We start from the raw sequence: 21,856 nt of genomic DNA on the forward strand, positions 1-21,856 counted from the left end.
GACATATTCCAAATCAAACCTCGGATACTAGAGGGGAATAATTTCCTTAAGGGGACACTGTGCATTCAGTGGGCTTAATCTTTTCCAGATTCTGGTATGTTTTACAGATTTTAATTTTTGTGAATTAATTTATGTTCTTCTGTTCTTCACTGGTTCATTGGAAACTTTAGTAACTTCGTGTTTCTGCAAAGTTTCTGGTAATCAGTATTACTGTTTTTTTTTAACACAGATTGGCAACAATATATAAGTCTTTATATGTTAATTTTAATTCATTATAAGGAGAAAAAGAAAGAAAATGACTTCAGTTTTTAGAGTAAAATTTGGAGATACATGTTGTAATTAAGGAAAGCACAAAATTAATGTGTTAAGAAAAAGAAAAAAGAAACTAAAATGAAAAAGAAAGGCATAAAGGAAAGAAAAAAAAGACTACCGAAAATTTGAAAATTTGATTGTATTAATTCCTTTTTATTCTATTTCATTTTTTAGTTTATTTCACGTTATATAAAATCCATACAAAAGAAAATATACTTTATATAACAAAATAAATAAAAGATATGATTGAGTACATGTAAAAAATATTAATAAAGATTTAAAGACTAAAATTTGAAGACATTATACTTCACAAATTAATTAATACTATGTGTAGTATTTATATAACAAGAAATTATAAATAAAAATATTTATATTTGTAATTCTTGGATAATTTGATGAATACATTCATTTTGTTATCATACGAATTTTATTTAGTAAATTCATTGATGTTTATAATTTGTATAAATTTTGTTTATGGAGGAGTGATGTAGTACCTTTTATAGGCAAAATAAAAATGATATTTTTAGTTTATTTTATTGGTAATGTTGTCTTCGTTATTACCATTTTTTCGTTTTCATTTTGTAATTTATGAGTTTTTTTTGTTCGATATCTATATTGAAGTTCGAATAATCCGAATTCAAGTATTGTAGAACCCATTTGTATTTTATTTTTTTAAAATTGTAAGTATTTATGCAAGTGTAAAGATATAAGTTTATTCACATATTTATGGTTCATATGGATATAGATTCTATAGCAAATAATTAAAAAAGGAACTAGAGGTAAACATAATAAAAATCCTCATACACTATATATTTCATAATATATCTTTTAAATAATTCACATTTACTAATTCACTCAAATATATATTGTTTAAAGGTTATTTTATTTTTATAAAAAAGAGAGTATACTAAATTTAAATATATATTTTACATCGCATGAAGCGCGGACAAATTCACTAGCATAACTAATATATAAAATATTCTATAGTATTTAAATTAATCAAACCAAACTAATTGGCTACAAAGAAATTAAGGCATATAAACTGCTCTACACTAGCTAGGCTTAATTTAGCAGCGTTGTATTGTACATTATGGACAAGGACAATGTAAAAACTTATTTGTGTTGTATTTCTTTTCTTGTGGTCAAAGTTGTGTTAATTAAAAAACTTTAATTAACATATTGTATTACAAAGTTACATCTAATGTGATGTTTGGACAAAATAACAAATAGTAGGCTGATGTCCGTGATAAAAAAAAAAATTCCTTATTTGAATTAATGGCAGAAGATATACGAATATTATCCATTCAAACAATCCAGGCTTGGATGCCACATGTAAGATTAAATATTTTAATACACATTAGGATCTTGAACACGATAATCTTACATAGAGATCGTCAGGGGCACATACCTGATGCGGAAGACATCATCACAAAGAAAAGTGAGTATTAATCGTAAATTGGTTTCTACCTCCTTATCCTAGCCTTACATTACCACAGCTGTCAGCGATGAAATTAGTGTAGAGAATATGTGGTAATCCTAATGGGTAGAGGGATAACCAATTTATAGAGATTATGACTTAATCCGGTACGTCCATCAAGTAATCGATGTACGAACGAGATATATTCTTCACTAAATATTATTTATGGTATTATTTGGGTCACAAGTAAACTTGGGCCATAAGTAAGAATTATTCTTCCTACCGGATTTGATTTGTCTGTATTGTCTACAAGGTATTCTTTGAATTTGCAGTTTGAATTTCGATCAAAATATTGCAAATAGGCCTCAACTAATCTCAAATTTAAAATAAAGCTTCCAAACACAAATACAATCAATCCCAATCACCAATTTAATCAAATAACACCAAATCAAGAAGACCCACGTTGTCTTCTTCATCATTTTCTAAGGATCAATAATTGAGTTTTGAGATTTTCAAAGAAAAATCATTAGATCAATGTTTGAACTTAAATTTAAGCATTAATAATCTACATAAAAAAGATTTAAATAATAATAGATGTTCGTATTTGAAATTTACTATGTGCATGTTATTAATGATGAATATCATAAATATTTTAATATTTATTATAATATAATATATTTGTTATAAAATATTGTTACATAATACTTGAGAATGACTGTTATAGAGGAGTAATTTTACCAAAAATGTACAACTCTAGTGAATGTCATTGTTATTATAAGTAGAATGTTGTTATAGAGAAATAAAATATAACATGAAAAATACATTTTGAAGAAAAGTAGACCAATTGTAGTCAAATGCTATTATAAAGAACAATCGTTATAGAGAAATTTACCTGTATAAGGTAAGATGAGAAAAATAGAATATATTCAAACTATTTATTAATTAAAATAACTCAGTACAATATATTACAAATCATGCCCAGGGATGGAGCTAAATGGAGCCGAGGGAAACCCCCTTCATCGAAAATTAATGATATATCTTGTTTTTCATATTTTTGTAGTTTCAATTATTATTTTTTCTAAATAAATGTAAGTTCTATGTTATCATTTTGTTTGGAAACTTGATTGAGATTTACATATTTTAAATTCGTAATTACAAGGTTAAAAGATAGAATAACTTTATCTATGTGTAAATATGATTTGTTAACTTCCTCTCTTTTATGGTTCACGTTGAGATAGAGTTAAAGTTTATCTAATTCTAACCCAACTTGTTCATATCTGATTCAATCCATTTATTTATGGATACTATTACTACTTTTTTTGAAACCCTTGGTGAAAATCCTTACCATGCCTTTCCTTGCAATTTCGTTAGAAATATGAGGGTTTGATGAATGATTGAAAAATCTTTGAAAACAAGTTAGGAATTTGCATCAAAATTAGAATTGGACTTTTCTTTAAACCAAACAAGGCAGCTACCGTGTATTGATTTTGCACTTTTTCCTCTTTAGCATTGTTCGTCACATTTGTTCTGACTTCTCTCTCTTTTGTCGCCCACCATACATATATTCTTTACTTCTCCTCTCCATTTTCTTCTTCCTTCTTCACTTTCCAACTATTCTTACCATTCTCTAAATGCGAAGAAAATGCAATGTCCCAGCAACTCCTTTCGCTACAATGCTACAGAATGCGAGTGCAACCCTGGTTACTTGTTTAACTTCACAAGTAGAATATGTTACTTGTTTGATGAATGGGGTCCTGTGGAAAGTGATTCTGGGGTTGATTATAGATCTTTATCGTTTCCTGGGAGTGGTACCCTTTTCGATTTTGATTCAATTAGGAGGTTAACTCAATCGCAAGCTGTCTTTCTTGAAGCTACACTTATTATGTTGCTTTCTTGGCTTTGTTTCTGTTTTTTTGCTCGTTGTGCTCCGCTTGGTGATGGACGTTCTATTTGGTTCAAGATCCGATGGTGGATTAGTCGACTTGATATCTGCTTTGCATCCCGCCACTGGCTTGTATGATTTCTATCTCTTTCTTTGTTAGTTTTGTTTTAAGGATGGAATTTTATGGTTAATTTTACTTATTATTTCATGATTTGTAGATTTGTGAGGCATAATTTGTACTGAAAGTTAATTGGGTTTTTGAACAGAGCTAGTTGGATATAGATTTGAAAGTCAAGTTTTCATTTTGCTAACTGAATTTACTAAAAGTTGCGGAAAATTTATGGAATGTTTTGAGTTTTGGGAAGCCATATGTGACAACCAACCAGTTTTGGAAAAGAAGGAACATATATTTTGGGTTATTAACAGGTTTTGAGCATGTACAGTTGTCTGGTATGGTTTATGTTGAGTGGATATGAAGATTCAAAAGAAGTCCTACAAAAGTAGGTTGATAGGAAGAGCCCTCTTTGTTTATTATAGTTTTATACCTCGCTTCTTGGACTTGTAAGACACACCACATAACTCTAATTTGTCAACATCAATTTAAAACAAAGATTTTAATGACAAATAGGACCTTGATTTAGATTTAAGACTAAGCAAGAAGAAGGATATTTTCTTGTTGAATGAACTCACCTTCCAGTTCTGGTGTCATAAATGCTAGCTTCTTGTTGCTTCAATAATGAGTTTTAACTGTCATATATTATATTCTGCGTTATTGCTTTTTCAATGTGATCTCCCAATTGGTAGTTCTCAGAAATTTATGGAAGTAAACTAAGTCTGGAGGTGAATCATTGATTTGAGTGATATCAGGGACGCTGTGGTTGGTTTTGTTGAGTATGACACAAAATGATTTTCTATAATAGTTACGTAGTTCTTAGTTGCAAGAATTATATTGGATATTTTGCTTCTGTTCCATGGAACTGAAAGGAAAACTGGGAATATGATAAATGGATAAAGTGCAAAGATGGCACAAGCGAAAGTTATCCTTAGCACCCTGTAGCCTAAGTAAGATATTTTCACTTCCAACCCCTAATGAGTGCTTAAAAAGAAAAGGGAATTAAGTTCAGATTGCCTTCCTATCCATAATAAAAACTTGAAAGAGGAAAAAACAAAAAGAGACAGAAAACCATCATAAATCCCTTGCTATAGCTGCCTCTAAAGTATGACGCAAACTTGAGCTAATAAAAGGGAGGTGGAGATAATGGAAAAGGGCAAGAATCTATATTTTAAAAGCTTCTTAATGTTGGTTTTCTTCAATAAAGCCCTGCTCACTTAGCAAAGAAAACTGACAAAAAACAAAAAAAAGGTTGATGCAGAAGTATAAGTATGATGAGTCTTTCTTCTATTCGTTTGTTTATTCAAATTATTTGCCATACCCATTTTTAGGCTTGTAATGATTGAATTTTTGCGGGCAAATGTTGTTTGCTGCTTTCTCAAGGTGATGTATCGAAGTTATTCTGTATAGAATTTTCTTGAGGTGTTCCACTATTTTGATATTAATGATGGAATTGATGATCTTATAGTCAAGAGCTGAAATAGTACCACCAGTTAATATCCAGGGGTAGATTGAGAATTACCTCTTCCATTCTCTCAAGACACTTGATTTAGTGCTTGAATATCATTGCATTCTCCTGGGATGCTCATTTGTAGTATCACCTATCAAAGTAAAGAAAGGGCATTAACAGTGGGAAGTTCATATTTATCTGCTATCCCATTCTAGTTTTCGCTTGAGTTTCTTTTTTGGAGAGAGCTTACAGAGATATTTCCTTTTGATCTAAGGTTATTTCTTATGAAAGATCTACGTTTCCAGTCTTGTTTTGCTATTGGTAAGGAGCTCATACTTCAATATGCTTTGACATATTCAACTAGGATCTATTATCTCATTCTGGAGCCATTAGATTTCAGTTCCAATCCTGTGCACTAAGAAGTTCTGTGTTGTTTGCATTTTGCATCCTTAATGTATGCATCATCTTAAGTTTTGCACTGTATCCTTTGTTTTTTCACAATTTGTCTCTTTATGTATGCACCAGCTTTTGTTTAACATCCTATCCTTTGTTATTTTCATTATTAACCCCCTAAGATGTGCATTGCTAATTTATTATTTGTACTGGGTACTGAAAGAATATATGTTTCTTCTCCATATTCTCTTTCTACAGCATCTATAATTCCGTTTTTATGTAAAACAGATGTCCAACAACTCTAATTTTCCCACTACTTCTCATATTCAACTCATTAACTTTATCAGTTGTCTCGATTACCGTCGTATTCTCACTTGTAAATGACATTTGGTTTTCCGAGTCATTGATAAAGTTTTTACCTCTGTCAAAATTGATAAAGGTCCTTTTAGTCAAAGGTACTTTGTTTTGCCATTTAAGCAATCTCTAGATTGAGAACCCAATTTCTTAACAATTGATTGAATATATAGATAGTTAGGATTCATATAACTGACCCAACCTAGATATTTAAGCAATCCTTTGAAGATGAAGTCTTTAGCACAATCCTCCGCTATGTAGTCCTTGAAATGCATGTATTTGGATAATAAGAAGTTGGAGATGTTGTACGGAGAAAATAGATAAGTGTATACTGTTACAGTGTCACAGAGCCCTTGATGTTTTCTATTCCAACCTACACATTCATAAAACAAAATGTTTAATAAGTTTGTGAGGGATAGGGTGCAAATTGATATGATGCATATTTAGGGGCACATCTTAATAAACAAAGGGGCGTATAAATTAAAAATGATGCATACATTAAGGGTGCGAAATGATAAGAACTCAAAAAGTGCCTCTAATAGGCTAATTAGAGTACATGGATAACTAGATCATAACTCCAGGACTGGAGGCCACTTTGCTCCAGCACTGGATATGGATAACGTTTTCCTGAACTAATTATGAGAAGTAATTTATAAGGAATAGACTAAGTAGGGGTATGTTTTTGCCAGTTTTTAGAGTGATGGTGATGCAGTTCTAGGCGATGGTAAAGGTAAATTGAAGTCATTTTAGTTGCTTAAGCTATACTTCAAAATGATACTATGCGAACTGGGTGTACCTATTACTTCAAAGTTGGTACCTCAGTTTTGGTGAGCTGCAGTTTGCAGTAGTAATGGTGTGGATTAGTAAACCATCAATTCATTTTCTGCAGGGTTCATACATGTCGGATTTGAGGCTTAGAGTAGTCAGTAGTGCAAGGACTGATTTAGATCCCTTCCCTCGTTTGTGTATATTTAAGGACATCTAATTCTCCAGTCTCCTAAACTTTTCCTATCAAAAAAATCTTTTTATCTGACTAAATAAGAATAGTTTTCTATGCCAGTCTTTAGTATCATTGATTCTCACAAAAGGAGTTCATACTTCAATTATATTGACAAATAACCAATGGATCATAAATTGAGTTAGTGTAGGGTCTTGAGTACAACTCGATCCTCCAACCTCCTCTCTTTTTTCTTTCAAGGTTACCTTTTTTTTTCTTTTTCTAACCATATAATTCCAGGTTTTCTAACACTAGCAGTCTGTTCAGTTGAATGAAGGGTTTTATCGATTTCTTGGGTCAATTTCGTTCTTGCACGGTCATTTCTCTTTTGCACGATGATTGCTGAAGTTGCAATTGTAACAGGGAACTTCTCCTCGTTAACTTTTGTATCCCTGCAGTAGATACTGATATATTAACAAATTACCTTACCAAAAAAACAAGTTCTCTTTTGCATGATGTTTGCATTCTGTTGTGGATTTGGGACTTCATCTGAATGATAAATTAAAATTTAATAGCTCAAGTCGTATGTGAGAAAGACAAGTATCAAATGAAGTGGTGCTGTAAGTTTAGGTATTGTCAACCTATGAACCACAATATGTGTACAGTATGGGTACAGTTCGAAGATGATTTAAACAATTAGGGGATGTACCAGACACCATTGTTACCATAAAAAATAAAAAAATAAAGCAAATGGGAATTGGGATGCAATACGAATGGGATACAAAAAAATGTCTTCCAGTTTTCAGTATGGATTTGCTATCTAAAGACTGTTCTAAGAAGCATGAATAAGAATTTAAACCAAAGATTAGAACAGACACATTCATCAAGAACCCAGCTTTGTGAAATTGAGCCTCCTCCTCCTCCTCTTGCCGATGCTTCTTCCTCTTCTTGCTCAAGTGAGATGAAGAAGACCCCTTCCCTCTTATTTTCCTCTTAATTTTGGAATTGTTCTTCGCAGAGAAACATTGTTAATGATATAGAAACTGTAGACATATTAGAATCCTTATCATTTAGGAGTCATGTTCATTGTTTTTTGATAGATTTAAATTTTCATCTGAGGCAGTAGGAAGGTTATCGCTTTAACACAAAGTTTCTCCTTATGTGTCCCTATAGTACCCGACATTGGCAAAGTAAAACTAACACTCGACTTTAACAAAACATAATATGCAGATTTTTTTGTTAACTGTGGTATTTGGGTCATCTTATGTGCACCTCGACTAATCCTACTGATATTTGCTACCTCTCACTAGTACATGTACCCGGTAACTCTATTCACCTGGGCTTAAATAGATAGGAAGAAATCATCCTGTGTTTTGCCCCCACTAGAATTTGAATTTGAGACCTCATGGTTCTCAACCCACTTCATTGAACTGGAACCTCAATGTTAGTTGGTGGCTTGGCGCCACAAGTTGTCTGATGCACTCGTCTTCTTCCTTGGGAGAATGGATCGTGACAAGATCTGAAAGAGGTGTTGTTGGACTGTGCGTTCTTTTGGATCCCAATCAAGCACGGTTTCTCGATCTTGATGCCAAGTACTCCCTGTCTCAAGAGAACATTTGTTGCAGCAGAATCAGTATACACATTCACAGGTTGACCCGAAGATATCATGTAACCATCTTTGAACTTCATGGAGTTGGCACACGGAGTTATCAATTTTCCACTGACAGTCATGAATTAATCACCCCACTTTCCTTGGCTCCACTATCCATGATAAATCACAGAACACCACATATGCACTCAGAACGGCAAGACCACCTAGGAGCTTGTGTTGCATACAGCTCTGTAGTGTTTTCCTCAGAATTGAATTTCTTTTGGACAATGTCAACTCCCTCCCTGATCCTCCTCCCCTTCTCACTTGTAAGCCGAGTATGAGTGGCTCTGACGATGACCTCAGTCCTCGTAGGAGTGATTCTAACCTCCACTCCAGAATATCCATTTTCTGCCAAGTCACGTGTTAACACTTAATTTAGCTCCTCGAAGAACACACCATCTGCCACAAACTTTTTCTTTTTACTCATCTGAGTAGCTCTCTTCGCCCTCTTCGGATGTTTGTAGTCATGTTGACTTTTGATTCTGTCATTACATTGTTAATGGTGTAGAGACCACCTAGGCTTAATAGATTTCTTATCATTTTAGGAGTCATGCTCACATTTTAAGCTCTCATTACATTGTTAGTGGTGTAGAGACCACCTAGACTTATTAGACTTTTTATCATTTTAGCAGTCATGTTCACTTCTAAGCTTTTGTTACCTACTTGGTACGGACTGATATAAAATTTACTTTACTGATCTCAGAAGGGAAAAAGAAGGAAAATAAAAAGAAGCAAAGATAAGAGTCTCTTGCATCCAATCCAACCCCTAAATTCCATTTGTTTAAGTTTTTATATTTCATTAGTTATTAGAATAACCCCATGTGTTCTTTTAAAATCGCATTCTGACCCCAAAAGTATCAATATTTTCCCTGCATGTATACACTTGTAGGATACTTGAATTCTAGATTTAGAGATTTGAGCATCAGAAAAATAATAGGAAATTTCTGGGTACTTGCTGAGATCACATGTTCTGAGGGGCGGATTTACCTTATATCAAGCGGTGTCCGTCGAATTGTTTTTAATTATTGCACATATAAATAATATAAAAACTTATATAGGTAAATAAAATGTCACCACTTGACAGTTAGACTGTCCCAGTTCTGGTCGAGTGCTTCGTTATCCTCGTTCAGGTTGGGAGATCAAGCCTCAACCACGATTATTGTTAAAAAAATTTGGACTTACGTTGTTGACTTCTTGTTAGAAAAATAAAGCACACACAGAAGGGATTCAAACCCTTGACGTCTTGCTAGGTGAGTATAAACTAAACCACTGAAGTTCTCTTTGTGTAAATACCAAAAAATAGTTTAACATAAAGACGGTTTTCACCTATGATAAATACATTTCAAAAAGTGAAATTTTGTTGAGGTGAGTTGTAATAATGTACCTGAAATAAATTTTATTAATACAATATGAATTTTATTTCTTAAAAATGATGTCATTACATAGTTTGTTCACTTTTGAAATGTCAGTCTGCTTCTGAAAAATTCTGTGTATGCCCTGGTTGGTGTATCATATATGATAGTTGATATCATATCCAGTACTAAGAGGCAGCTCAAATTTAACATGCACTTCGTAGATTATATATCTTAGTTGTTGAATAATGGCCTTTATTCTGCTTATTGTCTCATATGCAGTATGACAAATCAAGTATCAACGAGCCTACTTGTGATGTGGTCATCTTGTTGTACCACCAGTTGATGTTTTTGGTTTTAGCAGTTTTCTGTGTTTCTGTGATACTGTAAAAGTTTACTTCTGTTTGTAAATTCTTGAACACACCTCTTCACAATCTTTAGATTTTTGTTATTATGTGCACCATTTTCATGTAGGATGACCAGAAGGTAGTCATGAAGCGGAAAACAGAGCTTGGTGGAACTTTTTCAATAGCTAGCTGGATACTTTTTATTGGTCTTTTTGCTGCGTGAGTACATGATGTTTTTTCTCTCTTTAATTTCTAGTGTTTCACTATTTCTTCCAAGTGTCTGGCCTGTTCTTATCTAAAAAATAAAAAAGAATCCAGCCTGTTTTTCTTCTGAATAGTATTTTCTTCTGCTGTTATTTTTTTTCTTTACCTTCTATTCCACCTATAATAGACTCTTTATATATGCTTCCACAGTTTGCTATACCATATAATAGCGAAGAGAGCTATTGAGATGCACAATGTGAGAGCAACAAATGCACCTGATTTAGCTGCTTTTATAAACGATTTGGAGTTTAATATCACTACCATCTCAAGTATGAGCTGCTTACACTTACGTGGTCTTGGAACGGTAGTAACTGGGAATCCAGGGTTGATTGACTATCGATTTGCTCCTCTGTCAACATTTGCCAATTATTCCTGTATAAACACAACTAAGGGACCGACCATCATGCTTAAGTGCAGCAGATGTCCACTTAGCCGGGACAATGCCTATATTTCATGGCAATTTGTTGATCTCCCAAATAGTCCTGCAGCAGCTGCTGGATTTCAGTTCAATCTAACAGCAACAGATCCTAAAAATAAGAAACATGTTAGCTTGGTCAGTGGAACACTAAGAAATGGAAGCAATTTTGACGACAAACCAGTTACATTTAGAGGGCTGACACCAAATATATTGAAGTTCAATTTTTTCCCGAGATTGTACCATAATTTGAATGACCTGAAGCTCATCCAACCACTACTTCATGAGTTTCTTCCAGGTTCCTCTTTTGATGAGATAAGTCAACTCCAAGCATCACTCGAAAGCCCTAATGATGGTCTAATCAACACGACATTGTATATCAACTTCCTATCTTCGTATATTGTTGAGATCAAGGATCAAAATGTTATGGGACCTGGTGAGTAACATCTTCATCTCTCAGCACATTTTCTATTCTTTGTTGTCTTCTCTGGTTAGTGTTCAAACCTCATGACTTTTAAATTTTCATTCTGTCATACACTTAGACCTAGAATAATGCATGTATTGTATTAACACCTTTAGCTATGAAGTTTGCAAATATCTTTCCAGTCATACTTTTGCAAGAGATTCTCTTGTTTCATCTTTTTGGTAAATAGCAACTTCAGTAAGAAATTATGAGTTTATGCTGGACCATACAATATGTTAATGATGTCTTGTCATTCTGAGGAGAATTCCTACATGTTCCCGAAATACATTTATACCAAATCTGACAGCTCTTCTTTTGTAACTCATTTTCTACATTTTTGTGTATGAACTGATCAACTACTTACAATTCCTTTTTAAGTTTGTTATTTGTCTTGAAAACTGATATAGGCGAAAGTTTTGTTACCTTTCAATAGGAAAAAAAGAAGAAGATCTAGGCGAGAGCCTTCAGCAGTATTGTGCTTTATAAGATGATTGATATGTATTTTCCTGAATTTCCTCATTCCCCTCTGTCTTCTCTTTGCCCTCATGTTTTCAACTTTGGGGAGAAAGCGACGGGGGAGAGGAGGGGAGTTCTGGAACTCAGTTAGTTGTTGATATCTAAATTTCTTCTATATGCGCATCTTATGCGGAACTAGGTATTTGGTGTTCTGCAGCACCCACAGAGATGTTCACTCTCTGGTTATAGTCCTAGCTGATTGGTCCAGATCCTATGCCAATTTTTTAAATGCCAAAGTTGTCCCCTAGCATTTGTTTTCTACGTGATTCATGAGAAGTTTAGTTTCTCTGGCTAATACAGAGTGCATAATTAAGATTGTGCAACCTGTTAAGTGCGACTGGGTATGTTGTTGTTGTAGAAAAATAACAAAGATCAAGTTCCCTTAGTGGAAAGCCCCTGAAGACAATATGAGTACCATGCCTTGATGTTTGCTTGAAAGCAGTGCTCTTTCAAAACATTATAAGTTCACTGAGCAACTTGTCTGTAGAATCAGAGAGGCAAAATAAAACAACATTCCACTTAAGGCCCTACACTGCTATGTAGCAATGGCTGAATGGTGAAATCCCACAAGTGAGGTTTGGGGAGGGTCGAATGTATGCAAACCTTACCACTACCTCATGGAGGTAGAGAGGCTGTTTCCAAAAGACCCTTAGCTCAAGTGCAACAAATCCCGGTATAAAGAAGAAGACAATGAAGAGAAATTGAAACAAGAAACCGTGCAAAAGTAGTCAAAACAACAATAAAATTATGTGATAATTGAAATGCCATAAACTATATACCAGGGTAGATTGACCATTCGGGGTGGCCCAGTGGTTTGGGCTTGGGACTTCCATGTTGGAGGTCTCAAGTTCGAAACCCCTTGCCAGTGAAAGCAAGGGGTTTTGCCTTCTGGGTCGAGCTCGTCGCATCGGACTTGCCTAGTGCGGGTTACCTCTCCTATGTGGTTTGCGAGCTATTGCATAGGAGCAGAGTTTTTACCCTGTGCGCACCCAAAGGGTAGCAGCTGCGGGTTTCCCTCGTCATAAAAATAAAATAAAAATATACTAGGGTAGATTGTTATTAACAAACAATAATAAATAATGATAAACTTAAAAAAAAAACTAGAACTATAATAATACAACTAGAACCATAACAAACACAAGTCACCCTAAGCAAGACTACACTACACTACCTACTATCCTTCTACCCTAATACGAATCCTTCACACCCTCCTATCTGGGGTTATGTCCTCGATAACCTGAAGCTACGCCATATCCTGTCTTATCACCTCTCCCCAATACTTCTTCGTCCTACCTCTGCCTCTCCTCGTACTCTCTATAACCAACCTCTATCGCACCTTCTCACTGGTGTGTCTATGGAATCCTATTTTTTTGTTTGATATAGTTTTATGTGCTTCAAGCTAAGAGAGGAATTTAAGCTTTTAGTGTGGATGCAAAAATAATGAAGGTGGGGAAATGATAGGATAATCAACTGGAACGTTTACCTTATCTGAAAAAATAAAGGGGAAAAAGATAGGGTGATCAGATGAAGACTAGTGGGTGTTTGGATTGGCTTGTTTTAAGTACCTTTGGCTTTTAAGCTCTTTTGTATTTTTGGAGGTGTTTGGGAAACACAAAAAGTGCTTTTAAGCACTTTGTTTTAGGCTGAGAAAGTACTAAAAAAGCCAAAAGTTGGGTGTTTCCAACTCATGGCTTTTAGCTTTTAGCTTATAGCTACTTAAAAAAACCAATCCGAACACACTATTGCACTGTTGATTTGCAGGCTAAACTAGTTAAAAAGAATATTGAACTTGCTAGTCTGATGCATCATTTCATACTTTAACTGTTGTCTAGGATATGACACTGGACCACACCAATATAATACTCCTTCCGTCCCAATTTATATGATGCACGTTGACTGGCGAGTTTAAGAAAAAAGACTGACTTTTGAACCGTGTGTCTGAAATAAGCCATATATATTTTATGTGGCTATAAGGAGATAAGGGCAGATTGGGATGCCTAAAGGTAAATTGTGTTTCTAAACATAGAAAGATATCATTCTTTTTGGGATAGACTAGACGAGAAGAGCATCGAATAAATCGGGATTCAGGGAGTAAGAAAAGAAGTCTGATGTTTAGCTGTGCTTCAGAAATCTGGTGTGTATATTTAGTGTTTTAAGTGGTTTGTTTCATTTCAGAAGTATTTTTGGGCTATGTTTTGATGATATCTTCCTCTCCCAAGAGTGCAGTAAGCTTCCTTGCAGATGTTGGTGGCCTCTATTGCGTTAGTATTGGCCTCTTCTTCTACATTTTGGTGCAGGTACATTCATTTTTTCATTCTTTTTGTTACTACTACTGTATTTTATGGATTTTCATTTGTAAGCTATGTTACATGGCATAACTTCATCTTACCGAGGATATGACTCTAGATAGGAAGGAGTTGAGGTCGCGTATTAGGGTAGAAGGTTAGAGGGGTACACTGTTGTCTTGCCTTGCGGAGGTTTAGGGTTGTTAGTGCCTGTCGTAATACTAGTCGTACCCTTGTAGTTTTGGCCATATGTTGTTTATTGTGTTTCGATTATCTCACTATTTTGTTCTTTCCGGTAGACTTTACAACTGTGTTTCTTATTAACTGCTATGCTTTCTTCATTATTTTCTTCTTCTTTTATTCGGGTTTGATGCGGTTGAGTTGAGGGTCTTACACAAACAACCTCTCTACCTCCACGAGGTAGTGGTAAGGTCTGTGTACAGTCTACCCTCCCCAGACCCCACTTGGTGGATTTCACTGTGTATGTTGTTCAGTTGTTGTTACATGGACTTGTTTACGTGTGTGCATCCTGTACCGGGGTGTATGTTTACTACCCTGTAAAGTGCATTTTCTGTCAATTCTTAGTATATTATGAATAATCTGCATAAAGCACCCATACTCTTGTCACACCCATTCGACACAATAGTCTAGGCAAATGAAGTATCTGTGTAACATAGTTGTGTGGTTGAGAACAATGCGTTAAACCAAAAAGAGACTTCATTAACAATTTTTCTGTTGAAATATGCTGTAACAATAGTTGTTTGTAGTTTAGGTATTGATGGTAATGCACGGGGCTTCTCGAGTTAGGTATGTCCGCTGATTAAATATTGGACATGGATCTCTTATGGTTTCTGCTTTTATGTGAGGTGGTAGGATTTACATTTTACAGCTACTCGATGTAGAAACTTACTGGAGCTTGATTTCTTGATAATTTCCATTCAGTTTTCTATGTTTGTGGAGGAAAGTTTGTCTTTCGATATACCTCTCAAATCTGCTAACTGCTAATTTCTTTATGAAGCATCAACTAAGAAAAGTAAAAACAAAGTTGGGCAAAGTGTTTTGTCTGACACTGATTTTTTGGGTATCATTTCTACTCCTAGCAACCAAAACGTTCAAGATTAAGACATTTTGTTCCGAAATTGCATAGTTATTTACCTCTAGATTGGAATGTGGGTTAGGCATTAAGATTGATCTGGTGTCCTGAACTTAGTAGTGATGGAAGAAAGGAACTCTGAAGATACTTGAATTTGTAAAAACCTATGAAGTAAATTTAGAGTGTCTTACTTCTTTTCATGGAAAATTTACTTGTAATTGTGTGCAGGGTGTGATTGATCCTTATGTCTATGCTTTCTTATTTTTGTCGATACTCCTATGTTACAGTGTGAATATAGGATAAAGAAATTGCGCAATGAGGATAGTGTGATGCGAAAGGTTAGAAGTCGCCGAAGAGCTCAAGACCGCTGGGATAAAGTGAGTATATGGACAAAAAAATCACGTGTTGTCTTGCTGAACACAATCTTTTTAAGTTAGCTTTGTCAATTCAGCTGCCCTGTCTAACTTCCTTATCCCTTGCTTCCACTTTATTTTTCTGATAGTTGAGGAAATATGTGATGTACACGTACGCTCCTAACCAATTGGAAGAGGAGTATGACATGAGAAATGATGGTTGTTGCACAGGCGTCAAGATGGAATCACTCCAAAGAAAGAGCTCTTCAGTTAGAGGAAAAGGGTCTAGCAGATTAGATACCATCAGTTTTAGCAGAAGAGTTGGCTTACCTAGTGAGAAGGTGCAGCCTTGCGGCATCAATTCCTTTATATCAGTATGCTTACATCTACTGCTTATTTACAAATTTCATGGAGATCGTAAACTTTTGAAATTTTGTTTGCCTTCCTCAGAGAGCCATTCCAGAAAAGATTGATACTCAAAGTGCCACACATTTTTTGCCTGAACCTGCAGCAGATCTCCAAAAGAATACACATCTGAAGGAAAAAAGAGTCAGTTTCTATTTCTCTCTGATATTTTTGTTTCTTGAATTTGCTTAAATAATATTTGTATTTTGGCTACTGTCTAAACACGATCCCATTAACCTGTTCACATGATTGGTCCCATCATGCGCTCTCTTTTACCATGATTTGGACTTAACCCAATATAGCAAAACAGATATCTAAATGGTGGACATGGATGTTTTAGCTCTTCTATTTTTAACAATACCCCTTCTTGTTTTAATGTGAGGAAAAGACCAAGGGTGTCACAGCTACTTTCTCTGGTTTCATGATTTTTGCTGTTATATAAGAGGTACTAGAAATGAATGCTTTACTTTTTAGAACTTCCAAATATCTTTGCTTCGATTGGGAACTACCTGTTATAGTCCCGACACAGTACAATATGGACTTGGACTTGTAGAAGCATTTTGGGAGTTGAAAAGAGGAAAGGGAAGTCATAGTCCCGACACAGTACAATATGGACAAGAGACCTCTAAATGGTGTTCCATTTTTGTGAAATTAGTGATTTAACATGTAGCTTTTTCATCTTTCAAATGTTGCCTCATGGTCTTAGATCTTTTTATAGGTCACTTATATGTTAAGATATTTTCCTGCTTTTGTTGTTAGTTCTTCCTCTACTTAACAATATGCAGTTCTTTCTTCATATTCTGCTCTTATGATCAGTTTTAATTTTTCTTGTTCCCTTATACAAACCGCAACTATGCTAATACGACTTAGTTTTCATGTCCACTTTGTTTATCTTCCCAAAGAACTGGTAACTTCACTTTTGCTTTATCCGTAGAAAGCTGTTAGACTTACTTTATATTTATGTGACTTCAGTTCCAAGAAAATGCTGTACCTCCAAACACAAAAGGTAGTAAACCTGAAGACATAGTTGCTCCAGATGTAGAGAATGCTCTCCAGGCTCCAGCTTTTCCTGCAGCTAATGACGTAACTGTTCCGCCTCCGCCCCTGTTAAGTAAGTCTAGAATTACGAGATTAGTGTTTATTATGTTCTCCATCCTCCATGCCAACTAACAAGCTAACTGTTTAGATTTCATATATCCGATTTTAAGCTGCTCTTTCATGTCATGCTTCAGCCTATTTTATTCAAATTGCCCATGCTATCAAGATCATTATAGATTTGGTCAACCTTTCTGGGTTAAATGCTTTGTGACAAGCATAAGAAATTACAGGTCAAGTTTATGAGAGCCCACTATGGATGATATTGATCTCTTTGATTATGATAACGTATTTGAAGATTAGAAACCCCAATTATGTTGGTGACTCGTTACTTCTTGGTAGTTAGATATTTAAACCATTTTCTTGTTCGGAATTTTTTATGGAGATTCTTTGAATTCTATCCCTGTTTCTAGGAGTGTGGTTCGAAAATGTGGCGGTGTGTAGGAAACTTCTGCAACGATATGCTATGTCCTGTTTCTTTGTGTGGTGGTGGCCTTATAGATCTCAGCACCTCTGAGGTTTCAGGATATATCGATTGTGAATGGAGTGAATAGGCGATAAGTAAAATAGTGAATTATGGAGCTTGATAGTTGTGTTCCCAAAGGATAGCGGCTGCAGGTTTCCCTTGTCATCAAAAAAAAGAAAAAAATAGTGAATTAAGGAGCTTGATAGTTGGTCTAGGTTTGGGTGTTTAGTTTTGCTATTAAGCTAATTGGAAGATCATAGCTTAGATTGTCAACAAACTTTATGTCAATAAGCTATCCTTTCTGGTTTTATAACTTTCCAGTTGAGTAATCAACTATGCTACATGTGGGTAGTTCTTTTTTTTTTAAAACCAAATCAGAGCTGTAGTAAATGTAACTGGAGACTGTTTCTGATTACTGACTTTTTTGATGATGGAACTTCAGGATATTTGTTTTGAACTTTATTTATCGAGATGGCATATTATCTACTACACCATATGAACTAATGAAGTATTTATAAGGCTTCCATACGTGTTGTCCCTTAGAAGCATCTCTCTTTACATTACCCCTTTAATCTTTTTGAGAAAGTGTGGTGAGGTGTTTGCCTAAATTGATGTCACTGCTTTTGTTCTGCAGAATTGCAGGCTGCTGATCATGTAAGTATGACCAATCTCCAGAAAGATCTCCAAAACCTCTATGAATATAATATGATGCTCAGGGAAAAGTTGATTGCTGCCCAATCAATGCTTCATTCATTAGCCAGCAAGGAGTCAACTTTAGCAGCTGATAATGGCGATATTATTACTAGAGAATGATTATGCTCAATTAAGGTTGTAGGTGTGTGGATGAACAAAGGCAAGAAAATAGCTGCTACTTATCTGAACATTCAAAATTCTGTTCTGTTGAATGTTCTGAGAGCTCTGGTGCAGATGTTGCTGACTTTGCTTTCTGTGGAGTAGCTGTTGATAGTACTTTGTTAGAACAAGTACTGAATGCGACACTCCAAGGTGATGAAGTACTGTCCTCTGTGCTGTACATTGCGGATTCAGATGCATTATCACCTGATGATTGTTGGAGCGGCTGAAGCCGATGTCTTCTGTTTGTTGTATAATTTTAGTGTGGAGTATTCTTTTGGGAGCAGGATTGTGTTCCTTAGTGAGTTAAACATCTGAATGTACATTATGTAGGATTAGGACAATGATTTAAGGAAATTTGATTATGATATTAGTGTGCGTTGGATACAGTAATTATTATGCCATATAAATCTACCAAAGACAGTTCTGCAGAAATGTATTTTGGTATTCCTTATTCTTGTTTCTCTTCAACTACTTGCAATTTACTCAATTTTGTTTTTTCAAGAGTGAGAATGTGTGTGCACACGGTGATTAGAGCCAGGGCATCTAGGCATGTCCACCAGCAGCGCCTTTGGCATGATAGGTAGGCAGCATAACTTGATCAATCGGTAGCAGAGCTACCAAGAGAATTGAGTGAATGACCTTAGCGTTTTAGAAGTAATGCTTTATTAGCCTAACGACTCAAAGCATAGTCGAAATCCATCCTCTTTTTAAATTTGATTAGTAAGCAAGGGCACATTGTGCGGTAGTAGCCAGTTCCAGAGCAAGATTAAGATTACTTGGTTTTCACTTCTTTATGCGTAGATGGTTACTATTTGGAGAGTCAAACCATTATTTTTTATTATGGTTTTCTCGGAATCTTTTTAAATAATATTAATTATATCAACTTATAGATGCCTTACCATGGCTGCAATTGGATCATTGGCTTCATGCTTCCACACAACTGGAATACAAGCCAAAATTCTAGCCATTCTGTATGGACTGAGACTCGCTGAGAGCAGAAATCTCAGCCCACTTGAAATAAACTGACTCATCCCAGACAATCTGTATGATTAAAAATTACTGTCAATCTTTTAATATTGCTATTTCGGAATGCAAGTACTCGATGAAGAAATTGGCAATATCAACCTTTCTTCTCTTCCTCTATCTCTCTTTCTCCATATTTTTCCTTTATACTTGGTACCATTTTTCCTCCCCTCTTTACTTCAAGTCACGCAGTTGCTGAACATATTTTCAATTTCCTTTATCGCCGTAAACAAAATACTTGGTAAGTGTTGTTGGAATTCTTTTGTTAATATTTCAGCATTATGATTACAACTTTGTTGTTCAAAATATTTGTTTAACTTAAATCACTTGTGGGCTAATTTTCATGTTGAGTTCCTCTTTAATTCTAGGTTTAGTTCTATTATCGAGTTTCTCTCTTTCAACAATTACAATAAAATCTAATCTCAACAATTTGTGTTTTTTGAGTTTTACTCTTCTTTTAATTTGTTTAAATTAATTGCTACTTCCTCTTGTATTCTAATTATTTATTTGAGTCAAAGATGTGGAGATCAGCAACATGTCTCAGATTCAGTCATGTCAATTACAAATAATTTCCAAGTGGAGCATATAACAACATAGGCAATAGGTATATGTCAAACTCTCCACATTTGCTGACACTTTTTTTAAAGACAAGGGAAACCCGCAATCACTACTTTTTAGGTTGCATAGGGTAAAACCTTCGCTCCTATGCAATAGCTCGCAACCACACAAGAAAGGTGTCTCGCACTAGGCAAGTTTGATGCAACGAGCTCGGTCTAGAAGGAAAATCCCTTGCTTTCATTGGCAAGGAGTTTCGAACTTGAGACCTCCAACACTTTCCAGCTATTAAGGAATCTGATCCAGTAGTGGAGCAGTTATCATCTCATGATATTAACGTGTCTAACTACAAATTAACATATTGCGTATAACTAAACTAGATTATAATACTTTTTGGTCTGGTTTCGTTTAATTGAATATCCTGGAAGAAAAATTTAGTGAAAGAATGACACAGAATCTCCAACTGGGTTTTAATAAAGTATTGAAGAAAATACTTCCTTGCTATATATTTTTCAAGTAAATATGCAGAATTCTAATATGATAAGTTCATTATTGTCTTTTTAATAGGTGACTGAGATAGTCGTGATGCTTGGCAAAATTATCAACTACACGCAATTCCTTCGATCAAAAGTTGAGTGATACGATACTACTTAGGTGGCATTTGTTATAGAATTTGCAAAATCTGACTGTCCAATCTTAGCGTTCGATCTTTGAAGAAATTTTTAGCCAGTCGAGGTGTATTGGAAACATCCTTGATCTCTAAGGTAGGATAAGGTATACTCAACTCTCTCCGGACCTCACTTTGTGAGACTATTTAGCTATATATGTAGTTGTTAATATTATTTTAATTTTTACTAATTGAAATCTATCAAACTCTAATATAAAACATAATTTGTAATTTGTGTTCGAAATGATGGTGGATACATATATGTTACCTGGCTACATTTTATGTGTGTACTTTTATGCAATAGTACCTAATATCGGTTCACGATTGGACTTCAACATGAAATTTTCCCTCTCCAAATATATAAATAAATTTATAATGCTCATAAGTTGTGTTTTTGACTTCTTGAATATAATTTCATGAATTTTCTGTCAACTTCATATAATTTAATTTGTTGAATCATCATACTGAAAATATAATTGTTTATTAGTTTGAATTTTCGAGTTATGAAGTTACTTCAGCCGAAAATTTAGGCCCAGATCCAACTAATCTATTGAGAAAAACAGAAATCGAGTTTATCTGAAGAAATTTAAGGACAAATGTTATTTCTATACAGTTATACCAACTTGAAACAACCATTTAGTTGTGGCCCATGTACTTATATTTTTGTTCTTTATATTATGGGAAAATTTTCAAAACAACAATATTTTAGCATTTAATAGGATCTCTTAGCTACACTTTCAATATTTATTAAAAATGTCAATATTTTAGTTTGTTATGGGGCTGATTTATGTATTTTTTTCTTTATTTAACTTAACATAGTATAACTAAGAAATAACAAATTAGAGAAAATCAAGGAAGATAATATTTCAAATTAGATAAAGTTGCTGAAAATCCTCATTACTTCCATTACAAAAGATTATGAGACCTACAATAGGTGATCTCTTCCTTCTTCCTAAATGTCATTATTTGGCCTTGTCTTTCAAAACTAATTATTGTTATGAAACTTTATGATAATACCTTATAGTTTTATCTATTAAATTTGATTTTTTTTAATTTACAAATTTGAACACCTATATTTTTATCTATTATTTGGCATACCTTTCTCACGGTGTATTTGTTTTATTTTTCATAATTTTGTATCCTTTCTTAAATCGTATTCATTCCAATATGTATACCATTTGTATTTGTATTCAT

General features: G+C 34.4%; 1 protein-coding gene across 2 annotated transcripts; it reads left to right on the top strand.

Moving 5' to 3' along the window:
* Window positions 1-3,136: 3,136 nt before the first annotated feature.
* LOC102600366 (uncharacterized) lies at window positions 3,137-18,868 on the top strand. Of its 2 annotated transcripts, none has more exons than XM_006350325.2 (9): window positions 3,137-3,743; window positions 10,335-10,426; window positions 10,622-11,322; window positions 14,041-14,162; window positions 15,531-15,620; window positions 15,746-15,937; window positions 16,047-16,145; window positions 16,974-17,112; window positions 18,197-18,868. In XM_006350325.2, exons 1-9 carry the CDS (start codon window positions 3,372-3,374, stop codon window positions 18,373-18,375), a joined length of 1,986 nt encoding a protein of 661 aa, XP_006350387.1. In that variant the 5' UTR covers window positions 3,137-3,371; the 3' UTR covers window positions 18,376-18,868. The 2 variants fall into 2 exon arrangements, with proteins under 2 accessions (XP_006350387.1, XP_006350388.1); XM_006350326.2 differs by having other exon boundaries at window positions 3,139-3,743; window positions 14,092-14,162.
* Window positions 18,869-21,856: the final 2,988 nt, after the last annotated feature.

The sequence above is a fragment of the Solanum tuberosum genome, unplaced genomic scaffold (assembly GCF_000226075.1).
Source record: "Solanum tuberosum cultivar DM 1-3 516 R44 unplaced genomic scaffold, SolTub_3.0 scf00123, whole genome shotgun sequence".
In the NCBI taxonomy this organism is placed as follows: domain Eukaryota; kingdom Viridiplantae; phylum Streptophyta; class Magnoliopsida; order Solanales; family Solanaceae; genus Solanum; species Solanum tuberosum.